Genomic DNA, 26,226 nt, shown 5'->3' with positions numbered 1-26,226 from the left:
CCTGACGGTGTATATACAGTGGGTTGCAAAAGTATTCGGCCCCCTTGAAGTTTTCCACATTTTGTCATATTACTGCCACAAACATGAATCAATTTTATTGGAATTCCACATGACAGACCAACACAAAGTGGTGTACACGTGAGAAGTGGAACGAAAATCATACATGATTCCAAACATTTTTTTTACAAATAAATAGCTGCAAAGTGGTGTGTGCATAATTATTCAGCCCCCTTTGGTCTGAGTGCAGTCAGTTGCCTATAGACATTGCCTGATGAGTGCTAATGACTAAATAGAGTGCACCTGTGTGTAATCTAATGGCAGTACAAATACAGCTGCTCTGTGAGGGCCTCAGAGGTTGTCTAAGAGAATATTGGGAGCAACAACACCATGAAGTCCAAAGAACACACAAGACAAGTCAGGGATCAAGTTATTGAGAAATTTAAAGCAGGCTTAGGCTACAAAAAGATTTCCAAAGCCTTGAACATCCCACGGAGCACTGTTCAAGCGATCATTCAGAAATGGAAGGAGTATGGCACAACTGTAAACCCACCAAGACAAGGCCATCCACCTAAACTCACAGGCCGAACAAGGAGAGCGCTGATCAGAAATGCAGTCAAGAGGCCCATGGTGACTCTGGACGAGCTGCAGAGATCTACAGCTCAGGTGGGAGACTCTGTCCATAGGACAACTATTAGTCATGCACTGTACAAAGTTGGCCTTTATGGAAGAGTGGCAAGAAGAAAGGCATTGTTAACAGAAAGCATAAGAAGTCCCGTTTGCAATTTGCCACAAGCCATGTGGGGGACACAGCAACCATGTGGAAGAAGGTGCTCTGGTCAGATGAGACCAAAATGGAACTTTTTGGCCAAAATGCAAAACGCTATGTGGTGGCAGCATCATGCTCAGGGGGTGCATCTCTTCAGCAGGGACAGGGAAGCTGGTCAGAGTTGATGGGAAGATGGATGGAGCCAAATACAGGGCAAACTTGCAAGAAAACCTCTTGGATACTGCAAAAGACTTGAGACTGGGGCGGAGGTTCACCTTCCAGCAGGACAATGACCCTAAACATAAAGCCAGGGCAACAATGGAATGGTTTAAAACAAAACATCTATGTGTTAGAATGACCCAGTCAAAGTCCAGATCTAAATCCAATCGAGAATCTGTCGCAAGATCTGAAAACTGCTGTTCACAAACGCTGTCCATCTGATCTGACTGAGCTGGAGCTGTTTTGCAAAGAAGATTGGGTAAGGATTTCAGTCTCTAGATGTGCAAAGCTGGTAGAGACATACCCTAAAAGACGGGCAGCTGTAATTGCAGCAAAAGGTGGTTCTACAAAGAACTGACTCAGGGGGCCGAATAATTACGCACACCCCACTTTGCAGTTATTTATTTGTAAAAAATGTTTGAAATTATGTATGATTTTCGATCCACTTCTCACATGTACACCACTTTGTATTGGTCTTTCACGTGGAATTCCAATAAAATGGATGCATGTTTGTGGCAGTAATGTGACAAAATGTGGAAAACTTCAAGGGGGCCGAATACTTTTGCAACCCACTGTACAGTGTTGCCCAAAAGTATTCATACCCCTGGAAAATTTTGACTTAAAGTTACTTTAATTCAACCAAGTAATTTTTTGAAGGTAAATGATAAAGGTGTCTCCCAAAAGATAATAAGACGGTGTACAAGAGGCATTATTGTGGAAAAAAAACACTTTTCAGCTTTTCTTTACATTTGAGCCAAAAGTGTCCAGGCCAAAATTATTCTTACCTTTCACAAACTGTCACAGTCTGTGGGAAGTTCTATACCATACCAAATAGTCCAAGCTGTTCTAAAGCATCCTAATTACACTTATTCATTGGGAACAGCTGTTTTAGTCAACCCAACAGGTGAAAAACTGCAGCTTTCCGGAGTTGGTTTGTGAACAGTCATGTGTAAGACAAAGGAGCTCAGTGAGGACCTGTGGCTGCGCATTGTGGCTGCACACAAGTCAGGAAATGGCTACAAGGCCATTTCTAACTGTTGTCAAGTTCCAGTGGCTACAGTGCAAAGTATTATTAAAAAATGCAACATGTTCTGTACTGTGGAAAATCTCAGAGGACGTGGTCGGAAGCCCAAAGTGACACCAGTGCTGGCCATGAGGATAGCGAGAGAGGTGAAAAGAATCCAAGGACCACCACCAAGGCCATCCTGGTGAATCTGGACTCTGCTGGTGCAATGCCTCTAGGCATACAATTCAACGGACACTGCACACTGCTGGGTTCCACGGATACAGACCAAGGAGGACGCCACTTCTCCAGATAAGCCACACAAAAACTCGCTTGGCCTTTGCAAATGCTCATCTGGAAAAAAAAGAAGACTTCTGGTCTTCTGTGTTATTGTCAGGTGAAACATAAATTTAATTGTTTGGTCACAATGATGTTTCCTTCATTTGGCAAAAAAAAAAGGGAGAAGCCTTCAACCCAAAGAACTACATCCCTCCTGTCAAACATGGTGGTGGGAACCTAGTGCTTTGGGAGTGTTTTTCAGCCAATGGACCAGAGAACCTAATCACAGTAAACGGCACCATGAAAAATGAGCAATACGTGAGGATTCTCAACGACAACATCAGGAAGTCTGCAGAGAAACTTGGCCTTTGGCACCAGTGCACATGTCAGCATGACAATGACCCAAAACACACAGCAAGGGGTGAAAAAATGGTGGAGTGGCCCAACCAGAGTTTCGACTTGAATCCAATTGAGAATCTGTGGATTCTTTAGCAATGAGCTCCAAATCTCATTGCTAAAGATGAATGGGCAAAAATACCTGTGGAGACATGCAAAACACTTGTCTGCAATTATAGGAAGTGTTTGAATGCTGTAATAGCCAATAAAGGCTTTTCTATTAATTATTGAGAAGGGTATGAATAATTTTGGACTGGGCACTTTTTGCTCAAATGTAAATAAACGCTGAGAAATGTGTTTTTTTCCCCACAATAATGCCTCTTGTACTTCATCTTATTATCTTTTGGGAGACACCCATGTCATTTCACATCAAAAAAGTACTTGCTGGTTGAATTAAAGTAACTTTAAGTCAAAATTTGCCAGAGGTATGAATAATTATGGGTAGAGCACTGTACATCTATTGCAGACAAAATTGAATTATCCACTCTCTCTCCCTCCTTTCTCTGCCACTCCCTTTCTCACCTTCACACTCTTTTCTCTTTTTCAAAAGTACCTCCTCTTTTGTATTCTCTCCACTCATAATCTGCTTATCCCAACCTCCAGCCTTCCCTACTAATGCACTTGCACTGGTGGTCATGTGACTGCTGTGTCACAATACTATCCTGCTGTGGGGTTGAATATGTTGGAGCCCAAAACTGAAGATGGTTGTACAGTAGATAAAGGTGAAACCGAGGAAGCAAGTAGTGAACTTCAACCAACATGCGTGTATCAACCTTTGCAACGTTATGTGGCTGCACTTTAAAGAATTCTTTAATTAGGAGCAAAATAACAGACAACACTAAAATGCGAGGGTGGCAGCAGTGTTCTCCCCAGGCTCTTTTAGCCGGGTGCTCCACCCGGCTAGTTTTTGTGAGCACCCAGCTGTCATCGGCTCACCACTTCCTATGCCGTAAGCAGAGTTGTGCAGAAAAGCACCGGCCCTGCATTCTCACATCTCGCCCCACCCGGCTACTTTTTTATGCCACCCAGCTGGAAAAACATTCTGGGGAGAACACATGGCAGTATAATAAGGCAAACTACAATGGGGGCACTGTCAGGTTCTGACATTATATGGAACACATGCATGCACATAAATCGGTCTCATTTTCTCAAGGAGTGACAAACTGTGCTACACACTTAATTAAATAAATGAGCTGTGCTGGCATAAGAGCAAGAGAGCTACTGCCTGCAGGCTGACCACAATGGACCTGATGCACAAAATCGCAGTAATATTGCTGTGCAAAGATAGCGCACGCCAATATTACCATTACTTCTGGCAGCATGTACCGCGAGTTACGCTATTAGTGTGTCCCGCAGTACTCAAGTAGCGTGACCGTTGCTAATGGTAATGAATGTTACCAACTGTAACACTCCTTAGTAATGCATGTTATCATAGCAATGGTTGCGCTACTTGAGTATCATGGGTCGTGCTAATAACGTAACTTGTGGTACATGCTGCTGAAAGTAACAATAATTTAGTAGTGCACTGTTTCTGCATGGAAATATTACTGTGCTTTTGTGCATCGACCCCCATGACTAAACATACTCCCAAGCAAGGGTAGCTCAGACCAGGGTTTTAAGGGGAAGGTAAGTGCTGAGGGGGTGATCAATTTACAAACACACAATCATTAACCCACTGCATGCAACACACTCAAAACACTTTCACAACAAGCTGGAACTGTAGTTTGCAATTTATATTTGGTTGTAAAAATGGAGGCTATTCGCTTTCAAAATGGATTGCATTGTGTTCTGGACCATTTAAGTAGCCATTGTGATCTGCAGTCTGTAGTTTTTGCCCCTATGCCTATACAACCCATTTATGTAACGCGGATCCGAGATGAAAAACTAACTATAACAAGTAACTTGTCTATATATCTTATCTAAAGTTTAGATAGTTTACACAGCAAATCTAGCTGCCAACAACTTCAACCGTTTATGATGATTTATTCCTGTGATACAATGAGGGCAGCCATGTTCACATTATCACAGGCTGAGGGCTGGAGATGCTATAAGCTTGCCTGTGTGTAAATTCAGTCCCCTCTCCTCCTCCCTCCTCCCCTCTGCCTCTGAAATCTCTGGCTAGTAACCTCCTCCTCCTCCTGCCCAGACTGAGCTCCCATAAGCCCTTGCTTCAGTGCCATGGCACTGTGAAAAAGCTGTGGGCACGGCTTGTTTAGTTTATAGGGAATTAGAGTATTAAAACAAAACAAAAAAAGTATTTGGCTTGAGGAATGCCCTATAAACTATATGAAAGAAACACAATTATGCAATGAGTAAAAGTTTATCTCGGATCCACTTTAAAGCACAGGTGTCAAACACAAGGCCGTGGGCCGAATGCAGCCCCTCCTTGCCATTTTATGTGGCCCTCAAGATCTTTCATCCAATGTCCATCATTGTAAGCAGCAAAAGAAAGCTACTGCACGCACGCACTGCACGCACGCGCACACACACACTCTTTTAAAGTGTGTGCTTTTAAAGTGTCTTAAACTACTAAATAACCGTTTATATAATACTGTAACATTTAACAAAAAAAATAAAGTAGTATAGTATAATTTATACATTTGTTTGTGTCTCTGAAACATATTTTGAGTCTTTTTTAGGTAGACAACTTTGTACTGTACATCTCTTTAGTAAATGACCCTTCCCAGTTTTATTCAACAAGGAGATCCTTCAGCAGTGTAAAGATGTACTGTGTAGATGGGAACATTGTGTATCGTGTGCTGAGGGTAGCAGTGTGTGACCTTACAGTATGAAGTAGCAATGTAGATTGTCATGCCAGCACATTGATGCTGCAAAATTCCTTTGGGACTTAGATCCGGAGAGCCACAGGATCTTCATGTCAGAACAGAACTTACAACTTTTACCTACTTTCACGTGTCACTAGATATTAATGCAAACTTCAGTTTTCATTTCTGGTCCACTTTAATGCTGTATGTTAAGAGTGAAAAGCGCAGCAGCGCTTAGCTCGTTAGATGGTTTATAGAGAAGTGCAGCTTCTTCATGTCTGTTGAGCTGATAGTCTGTATTTTTTGTCTCCAGTCTGCACACGAGGAGCGCACTCAGCACACCAGAGATTTGCAGATCATTGAAGCGTACAGAGAGCGCACCAAAGCAGAGTGTATCTCCAGCATGCTGAATCAGGCCATTACCTCAAATTACACCATCTATGCTACGCTGGGCACTGCCGAGTTCTTTGAATTTCAGCTGAAAAACCCTTATAACGTCCAGCATACTGTATCTATCGAGACAGATCATGCTGACCTCAGGTAAGGCCTTTCCTGTCTGACTTGCTGTCTAGCCCTACTAAAGTGTCCTTGTATTAGGGCTGGACTGCATCCTTTACTTAAAGAGGACCTGTCACCAGCACATACATGTACCTTAGCCTCAAATCAAGTGGGAAAGGCAAGCTTGTTTTTAATTTTTTGTCATAATTTCCTCTAAGCCTGGAATGTATTTAAAGAAGAGAAGACACATCAATAAAAGAGGCTGAACACTGCATTTTACTCTATTTGCACTGACAATATTGTTATAGCTTTAGCAGCTGGGAGTACATTCCTTCATCACAGCTATAGAAATCAGTACTAAATTTTAACACAGGAGCATTCAAATAGGAGAAAAAAATCCTGCCACTTGATATCCAAATTGAACAAATTAATTGTGCTTACAAGTACTGTCAGGAAGATAAAAAACAACAAAATACAACTAAAAAAACAGGACAGTGGTTTCAACAAGTTCCCCACCACAGGTTATTTCCCCTTAAAAACCAGAGTCATTTTCACATATCACACTCCTCCCATTCATTCAAGAATAACGTTATCACATTTATGACACCAAAATGATCTATCTATCTATCTATATATTTATATATATATGATTATTATTATTATTATTTTTTTAATTTATTTATTTATTTATTTTTTCACCATAAAATAGGTTTTATTTGTTTGGTACTTTTTGCTAAGAATTTATTTTGTATGCATTTTGAAGGGAATAAGAAGAAAATAAATATTCTTTCTCAGTTTTCAGCTATGATAGATAAAACCCACATGTTTTATTTGCCCATTTGTCCCGGTTATTACAATTACAGTACATTATGTTCTAGTATGTATAGAGACAATATTTTATTTGGAAATAAAGGTGTATTTTTCTGTTTTCTGTCTCTTTATACTGTAGCATAAGAGGACTGTTAACCCATGAGATCGGGACTTGATCCCTTGGGTTACAGTTTGGGGCCAAGATCTGTACAGATGCATCATGTTCTGTTACTATGGGGAGGAAAACCAGTGCAAACCACAACAGTGCAGAGTTGACAGGACAAGTAGGATAAAAATGCCCTCAGCCTCTGCTCAGCTGAGATGATCTGCCAGGCTGATAACTCACAGATGCATCAAGGGGGATCGGGGAGAGCCATGTACATGTCTTAGGTTCTTAATGAAGGCGGACTTGATCAGCTATCTTGGCCAAGAACCACAAATCTTGAAGTAGGGATAGAACAGTGCAGAGTGATGATCATGTCACCATGAATTGAAGGTGGAAAATAAGTTAATTATACAAACTTTTATTCACAGTAGCTATTATGGCTGTCAGTGTGCATAACAATTTCAGATTCCTGTTAAGAAATAATTTTGTCAGTGCTGAAAATAAATGTAATTGAATGGTCTAATCAGGCTGTATTGTTCCAGGGTGATTATGGATACACAGGAATGGAGATATTTTAAAAATCTGACAAACACAACAACACCTATTGAAGAAAATATGTTTCATGTTGAACAACAAACCACAACACCACAACTGTATCTGCGACCCAAAGAGATGGTCTATATTCCATTCAAATACCAGACCTTCTGCCTGGACCACATGACCTTGCTGCAGGTGAGGGGAATTAACCATTCTGCTCTTTGCTATTATAGAACCAGGCCTCTATCAAACTGTCCTAGATCAGGGTAGAGATATTACAGTAGAGTCCCAGTACCCCGCAACTCAGCTAATCAGCAGTCAGCTAACCAATCAGCACAAATCACCGGCAGTACTTGCAGTGGTGAAGGCCAACTTCCAAGGTTGTTTGTGGGCTCTGCTGTTCTTAAAAACTGGGTCCCATTGCTCCCCATGGTTGATATGATAACCGATACTCTGCTGTAATTTCTTATCATGGTAACTTAGGCAGGGGTCACACTTGTCTATTTCTGTGCATGTTTCCTGCACAGAAAAACTGATTTAAACAGAGAACTCGTGTTAATCAATCGGCGTACTTGGTGCACAGAAAAAAACATCTTGCAGCATAATTCTGCACATTTTGTCAGTTTTCTCTATCTGGTACATTAGCTGCTGTGAAAAAAACGCATGCACATGGTGTGCAGAAAACGCACGCAGAAAAACATGCACAGAAAACTGAAAGACAAGTGTGTCCCCTGCCTTATCCCAGTGGGTTGAGACTGTACTCTCCTCTGAAGTATAGAACTGCGTCGGGTTGGGTTGAGTCTCCGCAGGTTATGTGATTTGTGGTTCAGATTTGGGTAGACTGCATGGTGTGTGAATGGGTTGTACAGCATTCTGGGTGCAGTTAGGCTCATTATCCACTGTGCAGGGTTTTGTGATCTTTTATGGTAGTTATGCCTGCAGGTGTTTTACTAAAGCAAATGTGTAATGGAGCTTCACAGTATCAATTCTAAACAGCCAATCAAGTGATAAAAGGAAAATACAATGTTTAGTGCATGTGGCAGCATGTTCAGAATTATTACAGTGAAAAGTCTCAGTTGTGTTCTGAACATGTTCTTCAGCAACCTCCCTCAGTGTTTGAAAATTCTGTGATCTAGCAGATCTGGTCAGCACTGCAAGTGTGGTGATTCAATTAGTAAAAAATATCTGCACACATCTTTTTCTGGTTCAATAACATTTTTCTTTATGAGCAAATGCTCATAAATGAAGACTGTTTTATTTTTGTAATGAGTTTTGTGAAGGAGGGTTGAGTTTTGGACAGGTTGCTGGTCTAAACACTTGCAGGTCAGGTGTGGGTGCAGGCAATGGGATTATTTTGCGATTCTGAAAAATTGCTTATGCAGGTCTCTACACAGAGGTCCATTTAGTTACATATATACATTTGGTTGAAAAAAAGACATCTGTCCATCAAGTCCAACTCCTCCGCCTTCCCCGGCCTTTCTTTAGGCATTGCTGGCCGCCGGGATCCCCACAACCCCGTTCAGAGCGCGGCGTGACGTCACGGGGCGGGACAAAAATTTAAGGTGGCCCTGAAGAGTCGCACAGGGCAGAAGAAAAAATACATAAATATAAGCCAATCTGCATTTGTATATACATATATACTGTGTATATATATATATGTATATACTGTGTGTATATACATATATACTGTGTGTATATATATATATATATATAATATTTATATATATATATATATGTATATACTGTGTGTATATACATATATACTGGATATATATATATATATATATATATATATATATATATATATATATATATGTATATGCACAGTATATATACACACACGTGTGTGTGTATATATATATATATATATATATATATATATATATATATATATATATATATATATTAGTGTGTCTAATTTCTCCTCATTTCTCTATAAACACAAAATTTGATCTCTCCCATGTCACCTGACTGCCAAGGCAGAGAAGGCAGATAAGCTAATTTGAAAAGCACAGGATGACACTATATATAAAAAGAGTTACCATTTTTTGTCTGGATTTTCACTACTTTCTGTCTGACTTATTTGTACAGTTTCACAATTTTTAAAGTTTATTCATAAATTTAATTAAATCAACAAATTTGTGTTCCATTCTTCTATTTATATGCAGAATGTCTACCAGACATATTTTGGTGAGTTATGACTGAAAAATTGAAGGCCTAAAATTCTTGGAATAAATGTACCGCTTTTGACTCATAATTCCAGACAGAAATGCACCGCCAGGGAGGTTAAAAGGGAAAAAATCCTTCCCGACTCCAGGTAGCAGTCGGATAAATCCCTGGATCAACTCTTCCAGGAATTACCTAATAATTATAGCCATGGATGCCCTTCAGTGCATGGAAAGCATCCAAGCCCTATTTTAAGCATCCAAGCCCTCTTTAAAATATGTCTTGAATGTCTAGACTTCCCTTCCCATTCCCTTTAAGGATTCTGCACTGCCAAGTCTATACAAGCATCTGGGTCTTAGTAATGTCCTTCCACACATCACTGGATGCATGGACACCCCTAAAATCCAGTACAATTTTAAAGTTCCCATGCAAGGTAACCTCAAGGCTCCACCTGTGTCCATAGTAAAAGGTAAACTATAGGTGACTCCCATCGTGGGTTGGGAACTGGAACACTATCACCTCTGACAAATTGTATAATATTTATATTGACTTCCAAAAAACCCAACTAAACACCTGATTCTTTGTATCATTATTAGATAAGAGCAGTTAAAGGATCCCCGAAGTGACATGTGACATGATGAGATAGACATGTGTATGTACAGTGCCTAGCACACAAATAACTATACTGTGTTCCTTTTTTTCTTTCTCTGCCTGAAAGAGTTATCAGGTATGTAAGTGGCTGACTCAGTCCTGACTCAGACAGGAAGTGACTACAGTGAGACCCTCACTAATAAGAAATTCAAACTATAAAACACTTTCCTAGCAGAAAATGGCTTCTGAGCGTAAGAAAGAGATAAAAAGGGGAATTTCTTATCAGTGAGGGTCACACTGTAGTCACTTCCTGTCTGAGTCAGGACTGAGTCAGCAACTTACATACCTGATATCTAACTCTTTCAGGCAGAGAAAGAAAAAAAGGAACACCGCATAGTTATTAGTGTCCTTGGCACTGTACATATACTTGTATATCTCATCATGTCACATGTCACTTCGGGTATCCCTTAAGGAGAATGTCAGGTTTTTTTTTTTTTTTTTTGTTTGTTTTTGTCATCAAGCTTCCTGCTGGGCCACTTTTGCTTCAGCTTCCTGATTTTTGTAACACCAGTGAGATTGTCCCAGTGGGGGACAATTTTTAAAGGGGACTTTTAGATTCCACTAAAAGTCTCATCATTCTATCATGTACAATATCACATATAATTCTGGGCACCGGAGGTGGGGAATTGCTAATTCTCTGGGGAACACCGAACTGCATGGGAGACAAAGGGGTAAGTGGAGGAGAATCTGGTTCTTATGGGCTACGGAAATTGAACTGCTTCTATAGAGTCTGCTGCATTGATACATTTTCTGTTGGCAAAACATGCATGATTTATGTATCAGTGCTAATTGTATATATCTAAAGTATACAAGTAATGTTTGTGCCCTTTGTTACAGAGTCCTGGCATCTCCAGTTCTCGGAAGGACATTGCTCTGTTATCGGAATACAAACCTAACACTATGGCTTCCAAAGTCATTAAGGTAAGGTGATGTCTGTAGGAATGTACGCTGTACATGGAAATTGACTTGCATGCTGGATCGTTTTGGGCTGTCTCAGCTGAAAATGTACTTTATGTACAGCTGCCCAACAATGTCTCTTAGTGATCTGATGTGGCAGATTGGTAAATGACGAACAAGTGCATTGTCTTCTTTTTGTGATCTAATTTGGTCCACTGAAGGTACTCAAATTGTGTGGGCAGAAGCATGCTGTGACCTATAGCAATGCATCTGCTATCTGTTAATTATTGTGCAGGTAGGGAATGTCTGTCACAATATCACAACATACTTTCCTGTATCCAATGCAAAAGTACTGTGTGAATGGGGAAATAGGAAAGCATCAGTCTGTCTGCTGTACCCCCTTCCAAATGATGGTCCTGCAACAAACCTAGTGTGACCTAGCCCTTAAAGTATCCCTGTAGTGAGAGGCATATTGAGTCATATTTATTTCTATCTAGTACAACTTCAGTCTTTCAATCTAGTACAAGTGCCTTGCCATCCCGTTCATCCTGTGCCTAAAATGCTTTAACGCATTTTCCCAAAATCATTCTGCAGATCAGGTCATCTAACAAAAGTGTACTCAACTAGCCTCCAGCTTGCTTCAGGCATGTAATTCAGTCACTAATGAAACCATAAAGATTAGGGCAGCGAGGTAGTTCACATTGTTTGATCAGTTGCTGCCCCATGAGGTGAAAAGAAGTCTCTGTGCTCTCTTCCCTACAAAATTCTAGATAACACTGTTTATTTATCTCTGAGCTGATAAAAACGCTATTTAGTTGAAGAGGAGCGACAGCAATCCCCTCTCCTTCCCCCAGGTTAATTCAATGGCAGGGCTAATTAGGAAACAAATGTAAAATAAACATTTCAGGAGTAAACAGATGTAACAATTCAGTAGCTTATACAATGTGTTACTAATACATTATGAAAACAAATTAACTGTTTAAACAAACAGGAGAGACAGACAAATAAAATGTGTGGGTTGAATGTACAATAGAACTGTTTACATTAAAGCCATAATGTATGAAAGTGGATACATTCTGTATTTTTTCACTTTTTTTCCTTATTTTCCATTTAAATGCATAGAAAATGAGGTATTTACTAAAGCAAGTATCAGCCACAACAAGCCTTATTTGTCCTGAAAAAAACAATATGTAGATCATTTAGTTGTCATAATTATTGATAACGTTATTGCCAATGTAATCAGAGTTGAGCTGAACTATGAAAACGACCAGGGCAGGGAAGTGGTTAAAGGAAGTTAATTATGGAAGTCTGCATATCCATCTCTTTATAGGGTTACTTAAAGGGAACCTGAAGTGAGAGGGATATGGTGGTTGCCACATTTATTTCCTTTTATACAATATCACTTTCCTGGCAGTCCTGCTGATCGCTTTGGCTGCATTAGTGTCTGAATCACACATTTGAAACAAGCAGGCAGTTATTCTAGCCAGACTTCAGTCAGAGCACCTGATCAGCATGCATAGACAGGGTCTACAACTATGCATATTGTAGGCAGAGGATCAACAGGACAGCCAGGCAATTTGTGTTGTTTAAAAGGAAATTCATATGCCAGTCTCTCTCACTTCAGATGCGCTTTAAAAGGAAACCTAAAGTGAGATGCGTATAGACTTGTTTTTACAACATACCGGTACTATTTGCACAGCAGTTATTCTGATCCTCCACCTGCAATATTTTATGAATTATTGGCCAAGTATGCAGATGCTCTGACTCCACTGGCTGCATACGTGTTGCAGGTGTGTGAATCAAAAAGGACTGAAGCCAAAAGATCAGGATGACAGCCAGGTAACTGACATGTTCTTTTACAAGGGGACTCTTTTAAAGTACACTTTTCTGTGTTGTCAATATTTCTAAACTAGAGGTGACAAGACCACCCACAAAAAATTTGTATTGCACTTTTCTACTGGAGGACTCAAAACGCTTCAGGGCTGCAGCCACTTAGGTTGACCAGGATCATTAGGGAGCCTTGCCCAAAGACTCCATACTGGCTTGAGCCTGGATTAGAAACTCTTGTCAAAGGCACAAATTCTATATCAAAGGCAAACAGCCTTACCAGTATGCTATCCAACTGACCCAAGTTGCTTCAGCTATTTCTCTTGTACTCCAAACCTTATGCTAGGTACACGCCAACACCATACAATTTTCTGGCAGATTTACCTGCCAGATCAATTATTTCCAACATGTCCAATCTGAATTTTGATTGCTTTTTTCGATTTTCCGGTCGTTTCTTCCGATCAATTTCCATAGAAGTGAATGGAAATCGATTAGAAAAATGATCGATAAAGCAAAAGCCTAACCCAACCCTACTCTCACAAAGAACCCTCCCCTGGTGGTGCCTAAAACTAACTACTCCCCTGGTGGTGCCTAACCCTAATTACCCCCCCCCCCCTTGATGTCTAACCCTAACCGCCCCCCTGGTGTTGCCTAAAACTAACCGCCGCCCGGGTGGAGCCTAACCACTCACCCTGGTGTTGCCTAACCCTAACCGCTACCTCTGCAGAAACACCCTTTTACACATAGAAATGATAATATCTTTGATAGCGTAAAATCTGTACATATAAACAAAATAATATGACAAAAACTATAATGTTACAAGCTTCTAAAACGATAACTACTTCAGAAACTATACAGTAATGTTCTAATGTTGTTAACGATATTTTTCCCAGCGCCCTTTTTTCTGCTTTGTTTGCCGTATTAACGATAATTGCATTGAAGTCTATGGCGGCGCCCTTTTTGTCCACCCTCGTCCTGCGCCCTTTTCTCCTGTTACCGGCTTATGTATTGTCTTCCCATGTTTAAAAGGGTTCCCTCAAGTAACTGCGGTTTACTTCTACGTTTCAAGAACATACTGATTAGTTAATTATCTTCCCCTCAAAAGTAATCTTACACTGTGATAGGGTGACTATACCATATACCATGACTACGATAGGAACATAAGATTTTGAGATCCATTAAAGGAATCTGAGCACCTGGGTGCTTCTAAGTTAAACAAATATACAAAGCTAACCTGCCCTTAATGGAAGTTCTTAACCTCCCTGGGACCACCTAACGCCGATGGGCGGGGCCGTGGTGGCAGCCCCAGGCCGCTTAACACAGATCGGCATCAAGTCCTGGGGCTGCATTTTGCAGGAGATCGCGCAGGCTCCGCCCCGCCTTCAGTCTCTGATCGGAGATTGCCGCTCGGGAGACTGCTGACGGCGAACCACCGTCTAATTACCATGTACAGCGCTGCGCTCGGCAGCAGCGCTGTACTGGGGACAACCGTGTGACATATGCTGGGGAGTGATTGGCTGTCATAGGCTGAAGCCTATGACAGCTGATCACGCTGGTGGGGGGAGGGAGGGAGGGAGCAGGGAATAAATATTAAAAAAATAGTAATTTTTATAAAAAAAACAAACAAACATAAATATTGATTAAAAAATAAACACAGGGGGGCGATCAGACCCCACCAACAGAGAGCTCTGTTGGTGGGGGGAAATCACTCATGTGCTGTGTTGTGCGGCCCTACAGCTTGGCTTTAAAGCTGCAGTGGCCATTTTAGTAAAAATTTGCCTGGTCTTTAGGGGGGTTTACCACTGTGGTCCTCAAGTGGTTAAATGCTGTGGGCTTTTGGGGTGGGCTGCATGCATTTACTTACCTACAGGGAAGGAGGTTGAAATAGCTGGACAGGAGATGTAATCACATGAACGAAATACATCTCCCGACATGCAATGCGGCAGCCATTGATGCGCACCACTGCTGCTGGTATTTCAACCTCTGGTCCTGCGCCACGGGACAGAAAAGATGGAGGCCCTTATACAGAAGAGGAGCTGTGGCGCAGCCCCCATAGTTATGTAAAGGCGTGCAGCCCACCCTTAAAGCTCACAGCATTTACGAGCCTCCCTTAGGAGGAGGTTACTTTTTATATATTTAACTTGGGAGCACCCTACTGATCCACCTTTGCTTTTGTTTTGTGCCGGTTTTTCTCCAACTTTTCCTTCCTCTGTTTTTTTTTTTTTTTTTTTTAATTGACTTTTGTCTTTATTCTGAACAGGTGTCTTTCAAAGCATTAGATGGAAGGCCAATTGCCATTCTGAGGGTGAATGTTGAGCCTCAGCCTCATGTTGTGGACCAGACCTTCAGATTTTATCACCCAGAGCTGACATTCTTGAAGAAATCGATACGCCTGCCACCGTGGTATACCCTTCCTGGTATGTATGTGTAAAGAAATGGAATGCCCGCCCGCCTCTTTAATATTTATTGTGATGGACCAGAATGAATCATTTTCTTTTTAATGATGGAGAATATATGCAAGTTAAATTATACTTAAAACCCAACTGTGTTTAGGTCTTCTTTTTTAACTATGGATACAGGGCTGGTGCTTGCATAGGGTCAAACTAGGCAAATGCCCAGGGCCCCAAGATCCTTAGGGGATCCACAAGCCAGAAATAGTAGTGATTTCAAGCAGGCATGTTCCTATTGCTTCAGGTTTCCTTTTACTAAGTTCACACTATGCACATTGGTTAAAAAAATATGGCTCTAGACTACAATACATACAGTACACAATACATAGACATATGGTAGGGATTAGATGGGAGCCCCTCTGAGGGACAGTTAAGTGACAAGACAATATATTCTGTACAGCGCTGTGGAAGATGTTGGCGCTATGTAAACACTAAATAATAATAATAGTTGTTTAACGCCCTCATTGTAACGTGCTTGTTATGTTTCAGAGCAGAAAGATTGCTATGGTAACGTACTTGTTCATGTACTTAGAAATGCACTGTAGGAAGGGTGTTAGGATAATGATGTAAACATGTCCATACAATAGTATGGGCAATGCATTCACATGGAGCAAAGCCGTGTGGTGCAATGTGCACAGCGTGACTGCAACCTCCAAGTTTCTCCTGTATATCTTTCTGTCACTGCTGCTGTGTGCTCTTGTGCCTGGAAATACAGCACAGCAAGTCAACAGAGCAAACCCCCAATACTGATTGGTGGTGGCAGCATTGGGAGAAGGTCGCTGTAGGAATGTGATATTATTGCTGGATATTAATTTTGTGGTGGCAAATATAAAGAAAAATTGATCCAGGGCTTTATTATCACTATCCTGACGCTATAAATGTTGTTGTGGTGTTGAATGTGATATGAGACTGTGTTTTTATTGCAGGTGCTCCAGTTGGGTCCCCGGGACTGGAACCTGAACTCTATGTACGCTGTAGTGATCCTAATGTTATCTGTGACACAAAGAAACTGGTAAGTATAGTAAAAGTGCATTCCTTTCATCTCCAACATGCCGCTGTGCAAACCAGTGTTGCCAACGCATCCCTTTAATTACTGACACATATGAATTATACAGGTCTTGTGACTAGTTTGATGCAGTTTAGGCACTGATTATGTATAAGTAGCCCCAGAACTGGTATAACTTAGATGTGTCAGTATTTAAAAGCACCCCTGGTGCAAAACTAACTTCTATTACGCAGTACACATTTAAATAAGAGAGATTAAAAATAGCAGCAACATTTTTTTTGTGTCCTATTTAAGGGCATTTTATTTCCCTTGGAGACCCTACTAGGGAGATCTCTTCTGTCCTGGTTTCAGGTGTTGCTGAGAAGTAAATTAGTAACTTTTCCAAATGTGAAAATAACTGTCAAAACCTTTTCCTTTGGGCAAGGAATAGTTAAAGCTTTAGGTTTTATTGCTCTCTGTGTCCCCATACATGCTATTTCCCCTGAATCCCTGTGTGGTCAAGAGTGTCTCTGAAAACAAGACGTCAGAGTAAATCTTCCCAGCCTTGTCACAGCAAGCAATTACACCTGACAGGCTGCAAGAAAAAAATGTTAGTGGAATTTCAGTACCATCTGATTGAATTTAGAAACAAGATAACAAGTCCAGAAACAGGACGCAGTTTCTGCTTTATATGCTTTATAAGACCTCTAAAAGCAGACTTGTTTTTGATAAAAAGAAAGATGGCAAATACGTGGGCAGCTAGATCCGCGCAGGCGCAGTGGCCTGCTGACTATGATACCGAAACTGAGCCGCAGCTGGGGACTGGAGGATCGTTTTGTCCCGGTGCGGGCACAGGACGTCTGCAGGGGGCCGTTAGAAGCCCCAGGTAGGTTCATCTCTCTTTTTTTTTTCCTTTTTTTTTACTTTGTTACAGGTTTCCTGTAGCCACCCTGGCGGTATGGACGAGCTGAGCTTGTCCATCAAAAACTTGCAAAAAACGCTGACGAGCTGAGCTCTTCCATGCCGACAGGGAGATTTCCTGTTTCTCTGCCCCGCTGGCTGCATTTTTTTCTCATCAGAGGGATTCCCCAGGATGGCTGGATGCCTGTCTGCACTCTGTGGGTAGCGATCTGTGCTACCCCAGTGTGCAGAACAAGCATCCACCCACCCTAGGGAATCCCTGGGCAGCGGATTAGTGGGCAGAGAATGTGTGTGCGTGCGGGGGTTCCCCCTTGTATGCGGCGACTGTGTGGGCGGGGAGGATCCCCTTCTGTGCGGGCGGGGGGGATCCCCCTTCTGTGCGGCGTGCGGGTGGCCTATCCCCCTCCCTCCCTCCAAAGTCCCAGTCTCTGAACATTAACATTACGAGGCTTGGTGATATCACCAAGTCTCGTAATGTAACTGTACAGATAAGGAGACTTGGTGATGAAAGAGGAAGTGCTGTTGCAGCCATCGCTGCAGAGAGCCCTCGGGTGAGTAGATCTATTTACGCAACGGGCTGAGACGGGGGAGGGGGGAAGAGGTTCGGGAGGGGGGACATCTGGCTACCTATAAATCTGGCTAAGCACCTGGATCACTATATATCTGGCTAAACACCTGGCTCACTATATACCTGGCTAAACACCTGGCTCACTATATATCTGGCTATACATCTGGCTAACTATATACCTGGCTATACATCTGGCTAACTATATACCTGGCTATACATCTGGCTAACTATATACCTGGCTATACATCTGGCTCGCTATATATCTGGCTATACATCTGGCTCACTATAGATCTGGCTAACTACAGTATATACCTGGCTATACATCTGGCTCACTATATACCTGGCTATACATCTGGCTGCACATCTGGCTAACTATATCTGGCTGCACATCTGGCTAACTATACCTGGCTATACATCTGGCTACCTATACATCTGGGTCTTATACTCACCATTGGCGTGCTAATCCCTCGTCGCGTACCTGATAGCTTCCCCATTGCCTTCTTCCATGTCCCTTGGTGGATTTTGCTTCTCCCTCGGCGATCACGTCCCCCGTCGATCGGCGTTGATGACACCAGGGTTACACAGCGTCATCAACATCTCGCAGCAAACACTTTTTTTTTTTATTCTATACAATAACCTGTATTGAATTCAATATAAAAAAAATTTATTGCAAAAAAAAAAATGGTTGAAAATCATTGGTAATTAATTGAAACACTTTTTGCACGGAAATCCTGGGGAAATTGAACGCCAGGGTGGTTAAGGTATATTGCTTGTCTTGAGGGCCAAAACAGCTCGGAGTTGTGTATTCTCATTATTGAGAATACTGTTTAAAGATGGTCAGTGAGGGAAGGATCACACTTGCATCTGCAAAACGATTCTCCTGCAAACGTTTTGCTGTGCAAAATTCTGCGTTTTGCGGTATATTTAAACTTGAATTTTTCTGCAGTAGCCATTGATTTCAATGACAAAACTCAAATGTGTGCTGTGGAAAAATAGTGCAGGTTATATCTTTTTTTAACACCATCCGGAATTGCATATGCCACTGGAAAACGCAGCAGCACCATGGATTAGATGGGGCCACACCATACAAATAATACACCTTTATTTCCAAATGATATATTGTCACCATACTTTGTACTAGGGACATACAGTGGGTTGCAAAAGTATTCGGCCCCCTTGAAGTTTTCCACATTTTGTCACATTACTGCCACAAACATGAATCAATTTTATTGGAATTCCATGTGAAAGACCAATACAAAGTGGTGTACACATGAGAAGTGGATCGAAAATCATACATCATTCCAAACATTTTTTACAAATAAATAACTGCAAAGTGGGGTGTGCGTAATTATTCGGCCCCCTGAGTCAATACTTTGTAGAACCACCTTTTGCTGCAATTACAGCTGCCAGTCTTTTAGGGTATGTCTCTACCAGCTTTGCACATCCAGAAAATGAAATCCTTGCCCATTCTTCTTTTCAAAACAGCTCCAGCCCAGTCAGATTAGATGGACAGTGTTTGTGAACAGCAGTTTTCAGATCTTGCCACAGATTCTTGATTGGATTTAGATCTGGACTTTGACTGGGCCATTCTAACACATAGATATGTTTTGTTTTAAACCATTTCATTGTTTCCCTGGCTTTATGTTTAGGGTCATTGTCCTGCTGGAAGGCGAACCTCCGCCCCAGTCTCAAGTCTTTTGCAGTCTTCAAGAGGTTTTCTTCCAAGATTGCCCTGTATTTAGCTCCATCCATCTTCCCATCAACTCTGACCAGCTTCCCTGTCCCTGCTGAAGAGATGCACCCCCCGAGCATGATGCTGCCACCACCATATTTGACAGTGGGGATGGTGTGTTCAGAGTGATGTGCAGTGTTAGTTTTCTGCCACACATAGCGTTTTGCATTTTGGCCAAAAAGTTCCATTTTGGTCTCATCTGACCAGAGCACCTTCTTCCACATGGTTGCTGTGTCCCCCACATGGCTTGTGGCAAACAGCAAACGGGACTTCTTATGCTTTCTGTTAACAATGGCTTTCTTCTAGCCACTCTTCCATAAAGGCCAACTTTGTACAGTGCATGACTAATAGTTGTCCTATGGACAGAGTCTCCCACCTGAGCTGTAGATCTCTGCAGCTCGTCCAGAGTCACCATGGGCCTCTTGACTGCATTTCTGATCAGCGCTCTCCTTGTTCGGCCTGTGAGTTTAGGTGGATGGCCTTTTCTTGGTAGGTTTACAGTTGTGCCATACTCCTTCCATTTCTGAATGATCGCTTGAACAGTGCTCCGTGGGATGTTCAAGGCTTTGGAAATCTTTTTGTAGCCCAAGCCTGCTTTAAATTTCTCAATAACTTAATCCCTGACCTGTCTTGGACCTATCTTGTGTGTTCTTTGGACTTCACGGTGTTGTTGCTCCCAATATTCTCTCAGACAACCTCTGAGGCCCTCACAGAGCAGCTGTATTTGTACTGACATTAGATTACACACAGGTGCACTCTATTTAGTCATTAGCACTCATCAGGCAATGTCTATAGGCAACTGACTGCACTCAGATCAAAGGGGGCCGAATAATTATGCACACACCACTTTGCAGTTATTTATTTGTAAAAAATGTTTAGAATCGCGTATGATTTTCGTTCCACTTCTCATGTGTACACCACTTTGTGTTGGTCTTTCATATGGAATTCCAATAAAATTGATTCATGTTTGTGGCAGTAATATGACAAAATGTGGAACACTTCAAGGGGGCCGAATACTTTTGCAACCCACTGTAATTAAAATCTTGTGATAACCAGGACAAATAGGCATATAAAATGTTTCAGTTTTATTTACAGTAGCAGTGTTTATATTAAAACCATAGGGGATGAAATTGGAGAAAAAGTGTGTTTTTTCCTTGTTTTTCCCTTTAAAATGCATAGCAAATAAAGTAATTACTGAAAACAAATATCAACCCCCAAAAAGCCTAATAGGTGGTGAAAAAAAATACCAAGATATAGATCATTTCATTGTGATTAGCAGTGATTAAGTTATTGACAAATGAAAGGGATGAGCACTGAAAGGTGACAATCGCTCTGGTCCGTTAGGGTAAAAACCGCTTTGGGGTGAAGTGGTTAAAGAAAAAACATTTCTTTGTTACAGCTGATACAAATCCTGCAATAAATCTGCAGAGTATCTACTTCCTGCTTTCATGAAAGCAGACATATTGTTAACATCCTGTGTTTATCAATTAGCTGCTCTGTTGTGCCAGAGGAGATTCCTGAGCTGCCACAGCTGAGAGATCAAATTAAAGTGCACAGATGAGGGTGAATTTTATTTATTGTATTTATAAAGCGCCATCATATTACGCAGCACTGAATTAGACAGCCTAAACTCTCTAAATTCATACAGGGTGCATTTCTCTATGTTTTCGTTCTGTCCTGTGCAAGAGTTCAGGCCCACTTTAAGGAGAAACGTGGGATCATTTTGTCAGAGCTGTGTAATATGTTGGCGCTTTATAAATACCATAAATAAATAAATACATTTGTTCATGCAATGAGTGTGTAAAGGTGCCCATCAATGATACAATCTAGTTTGTACAATCTTACCAAATATATGTAGTAGAGGGGTAAACTAAGTGAATATAATTTAAATGGATACTTTAGGTAAAAAGAAGAATAATATAGGGAGCTCAGAGCTGGTGTAATAGTAAGATATCAAAAATTTATTGCAACCTCTTATGGCCTATGGACATACAAAACAAACCAACATATACCCTCCCTTAAAAACAATCCCTGGAGCAGCTATGGGGCTATGACTACTGCGTGAGACCGGAGTGCACTCCTATATAGTCCTTTTGCATGCATGTAAATATGAAGCTTGTTCCTTTCTTCAGGCCCAACAATAACTTTGCATCCAGGTGCGAACCAGGTAAGGTCACCGATAGTGGCGCTACTGATCAACCCGCATGTCCATACATGTCATTGTGTACCTCTGCAATACAATTGCTTACGCATCTCATTACTGACACTGCAAACGTGTCAAACCTCCGCTCCCCGCCGATTCAACACAACTTATATTCAAACAACTCCCGGAGTGAAAAGCAGCCATTCATCAAATCTGCCGTATGTATAATCTCACCACACCGGTATGTCGGTCATCGTTGGGGCAGCCTGCGGCGCTGTGAGAGTTCCTGGTGGTGTCGGACGTAATGCGGGGGGAGGAAGAGAAGCGGAGGTGCGGGTGATCAGAGCCGGGACACACTTCCGGGTAGCGCCGTGTGTCACGTGACGCGTTTCGTCACGACCCACGTGACTTCTTCAGACGTGACGTAGATAGGGGTGTGCATCCTTTTATGGCTACCAAGCCAATCATATGTGAGTTAAAACAGTCCGTTCGTTGCCACCTACTGGCCATAGTGGCTATATGCACCTTAGAAATGACAACAGGGCAGTTTGTCTACGTTTATAGGGCATTAATGTCCGCGTCCGTGCGTTTTTTACAAAAAAGATTTTATATTCAGATCCCTATTGAGCCCTTTTGGATATAAGCTTTCACATTTATAAATCCACATTGATTCTTTTCTTAAAAGTTGGGTATCGTAGTCCCCACGACGTGGGCTGATATTAAGTTTGTATATGCCCATAAAACGTAGACCGGACACATCCGAATTATGGGTAGTTTTAAAGTGCAGAGCCAGAGGATTCAGTTTCTTTTTATCCACATTGGTACTTTTAATATTAGAAATATGTTCACCAATCCTAGTGTTTAAAGATCTATATGTTTTCCCAATATAAATTAAGTTACATGGGCATTTAATCTGATAAACAACCCGAGAGGTATTACATGAAATATAATCGTTAACCCAAAAGGATTTTGATCCATCAAAATTTGAGAACCGATTACTCTTGAGGACATAGCGACACATATCACAATCCAAACATTTGTGCATACCTTTTTTAGACATTTTACATATAGAGGGGCCACCCCATCCAAATTCACTTCTAACCAGGAGATCATTTAGATTATTGCTCCTCCTTGCAGCCATATGTGGGTATTCCCCAACTATTTTTGCCGTAATTGGGTCTCTTTTTAGGAGATGCCAGTGTCTCTGTAAAATTTCTTTTATCTCCGTATAGTGAGCACTGTATGGGGTCACAACTCTTGACACACAATTAGCTGTATTTACCGTTCTAGGTTGTGATGGGGATATCCCCTGCTGTTCCTCAGCTCTTTTCAAAAGATCCCCCCTATTTTTAGCGAGGGCTCTCTTGTATGCGGTGATAATAATCCTGTTTGGATAACCCCTTGCCAGCAATCTAGCCCTCAGTTCACCCGCCTCTCTTTCAAAATCATTAATATTACTGCAGTTTCTGCGTAATCGCAGAAACTGCCCAGTGGGCACGGCCCATTTTTGGGCGGGTAAATGAGAGCTACATGCCGACAAAAGGGTATTACCCGCTGTGGGTTTTCTATATGTACAGGTCTCTAGGGAGGTCCCTACTTTTTTAATCATCAGGTCAAGGAAGGAGATTTCTCCAGCATCATATGTATAAGTAAGGAAGATGTTCCTATCGTTCGAGTTGAGTTCTGCTACAAATTCTTTTAATTCTAAATCATTTCCTTTCCAGAGGAGAAAGATGTCGTCCACATAACGTATCCAGAGGGCGACGTGCTCCGCGTATCCACGCGTGCACCTCACAACCTCCTGCTCCCAGTATCCTAGGTGAAGGCACGCGTAGGCCGGGGAGCACGCCGCCCCCATTGTAACGCCCCTCTTCTGTCTGTATATTGAGCCACCGAACTCAAAATAGTTATTTTCCAGGATTAGCTTCATGGAGTCCAAGACAAACTCGGCATGGGACTCGTAACCCGAGTAATGATTTATTAAGTAGAATTCAAGAGCCTCCAAACCCCTAGAGTTAGGGATGGAGGTAAATAGGGACTCTACATCTAGTCCCACCAGTAGCCAGCTCTCTTCAACGCACACACCCTCGATGCCTGCCAGTACATCCCTGGTATCCATTACAAAAGAAGGTAGAGCTGTCACAATATCTTTAATTTTAAGGTCAACATAGTTAGCTAGTTTTTCCAAAGGGCCGTTATTGCCCGAAACTATCGGGCGGCCCGGGGGGTTCAATAAATTTTTATGGGTTTTTGGTAAAAAATAAAAAGTAGGAATTGTATATTCATTTATGGTTAGAAATTTTAGTTCTTTTTCTGTTAGAACGCCTTCAAGAAGCCCCATTGGACTTTGAGGTTGATTTTTTCCATCAATTCCTTAAAGGGACTAGCATTAATCCTCTCATAGGTTGATCTATCATTAAGTAGTCTTCTAGCCTCCTGTTCATAGTTGCTGGTTGTCATCAAAACGACATTACCTCCCTTATCACTTCTTTTTATAATGATCTTAGGGTTGGTTTGGAGCGCTTTTAGGGACTCTCTTTCTGTCCGTGTTAAATTATCCCGAGCTTTCTTATCCCAATCAATACTTTTCAAATCTTCAGCCACAAGGTCCATAAACATGGACACATGTCTATTTGAACTCAGGGGGGGCATGTACTTTGATTTTGGGAAAACATTAACATGCAAGGTTCTAGGGCGACTGGCCATTTCAGCTTCCTCAAATTGCTGGCAAGGGGTTATCCAAACAGGATTATTATCACCGCATACAAGAGAGCCCTCGCTAAAAATAGGGGGGATCTTTTGAAAAGAGCTGAGGAACAGCAGGGGATATCCCCATCACAACCTAGAACGGTAAATACAGCTAATTGTGTGTCAAGAGTTGTGACCCCATACAGTGCTCACTATACGGAGATAAAAGAAATTTTACAGAGACACTGGCATCTCCTAAAAAGAGACCCAATTACGGCAAAAATAGTTGGGGAATACCCACATATGGCTGCAAGGAGGAGCAATAATCTAAATGATCTCCTGGTTAGAAGTGAATTTGGATGGGGTGGCCCCTCTATATGTAAAATGTCTAAAAAAGGTATGCACAAATGTTTGGATTGTGATATGTGTCGCTATGTCCTCAAGAGTAATCGGTTCTCAAATTTTGATGGATCAAAATCCTTTTGGGTTAACGATTATATTTCATGTAATACCTCTCGGGTTGTTTATCAGATTAAATGCCCATGTAACTTAATTTATATTGGGAAAACATATAGATCTTTAAACACTAGGATTGGTGAACATATTTCTAATATTAAAAGTACCAATGTGGATAAAAAGAAACTGAATCCTCTGGCTCTGCACTTTAAAACTACCCATAATTCGGATGTGTCCGGTCTACGTTTTATGGGCATATACAAACTTAATATCAGCCCACGTCGTGGGGACTACGATACCCAACTTTTAAGAAAAGAATCAATGTGGATTTATAAATGTGAAAGCTTATATCCAAAAGGGCTCAATAGGGATCTGAATATAAAATCTTTTTTGTAAAAAACGCACGGACGCGGACATTAATGCCCTATAAACGTAGACAAACTGCCCTGTTGTCATTTCTAAGGTGCATATAGCCACTATGGCCAGTAGGTGGCAACGAACGGACTGTTTTAACTCACATATGATTGGCTTGGTAGCCATAAAAGGATGCACACCCCTATCTACGTCACGTCTGAAGAAGTCACGTGGGTCGTGACGAAACGCGTCACGTGACACACGGCGCTACCCGGAAGTGTGTCCCGGCTCTGATCACCCGCACCTCCGCTTCTCTTCCTCCCCCCGCATTACGTCCGACACCACCAGGAACTCTCACAGCGCCGCAGGCTGCCCCAACGATGACCGACATACCGGTGTGGTGAGATTATACATACGGCAGATTTGATGAATGGCTGCTTTTCACTCCGGGAGTTGTTTGAATATAAGTTGTGTTGAATCGGCGGGGAGCGGAGGTTTGACACGTTTGCAGTGTCAGTAATGAGATGCGTAAGCAATTGTATTGCAGAGGTACACAATGACATGTATGGACATGCGGGTTGATCAGTAGCGCCACTATCGGTGACCTTACCTGGTTCGCACCTGGATGCAAAGTTATTGTTGGGCCTGAAGAAAGGAACAAGCTTCATATTTACATGCATGCAAAAGGACTATATAGGAGTGCACTCCGGTCTCACGCAGTAGTCATAGCCCCATAGCTGCTCCAGGGATTGTTTTTAAGGGAGGGTATATGTTGGTTTGTTTTGTATGTCCATAGGCCATAAGAGGTTGCAATAAATTTTTGATATCTTACTATTACACCAGCTCTGAGCTCCCTATATTATTATTCTTTTTGTCGACATTTATACATGGGTGAGACGAGCCAATTAGAGGTGATATCCCGTACCCTCACATTTTTTTGCCCAGTTAAATTGCTACGGTTGATATCCCAGGTGTACTAGTTGGATTGATGATTATAACTACGCACAAC

At 41.7% G+C, this 26,226-nt stretch overlaps 1 protein-coding gene and 1 long non-coding RNA gene across 4 annotated transcripts in view; one reads left to right on the top strand and one right to left on the bottom strand.

The window, feature by feature from the left end:
- The window catches only part of NPHP4 (nephrocystin 4), a 486,557-nt gene that overhangs the window by 404,756 nt on the left and 55,575 nt on the right, over positions 1 to 26,226 (top strand). For all 3 annotated transcript variants that reach the window (XM_068240494.1, XM_068240492.1, XM_068240493.1), the window contains 5 exons: positions 5,742 to 5,968; positions 7,385 to 7,574; positions 11,034 to 11,117; positions 15,181 to 15,337; positions 16,297 to 16,382. In XM_068240494.1, coding sequence (XP_068096595.1) covers positions 5,742 to 5,968; positions 7,385 to 7,574; positions 11,034 to 11,117; positions 15,181 to 15,337; positions 16,297 to 16,382 — 744 coding nt within the window. The remainder of the gene's footprint in view (positions 1 to 5,741; positions 5,969 to 7,384; positions 7,575 to 11,033; positions 11,118 to 15,180; positions 15,338 to 16,296; positions 16,383 to 26,226) is intronic.
- LOC137521364 (uncharacterized) overlaps positions 1 to 26,226 on the bottom strand; it is a 47,306-nt gene that overhangs the window by 935 nt on the left and 20,145 nt on the right. The window lies entirely within an intron of this gene.

The sequence above is a fragment of the Hyperolius riggenbachi genome, chromosome 6 (assembly GCF_040937935.1).
Source record: "Hyperolius riggenbachi isolate aHypRig1 chromosome 6, aHypRig1.pri, whole genome shotgun sequence".
Lineage (NCBI taxonomy): Eukaryota > Metazoa > Chordata > Amphibia > Anura > Hyperoliidae > Hyperolius > Hyperolius riggenbachi.
The sequence above is the reverse complement of the archived record's forward strand: the minus strand, read 5'-3'. Positions and strand labels throughout refer to the sequence as shown.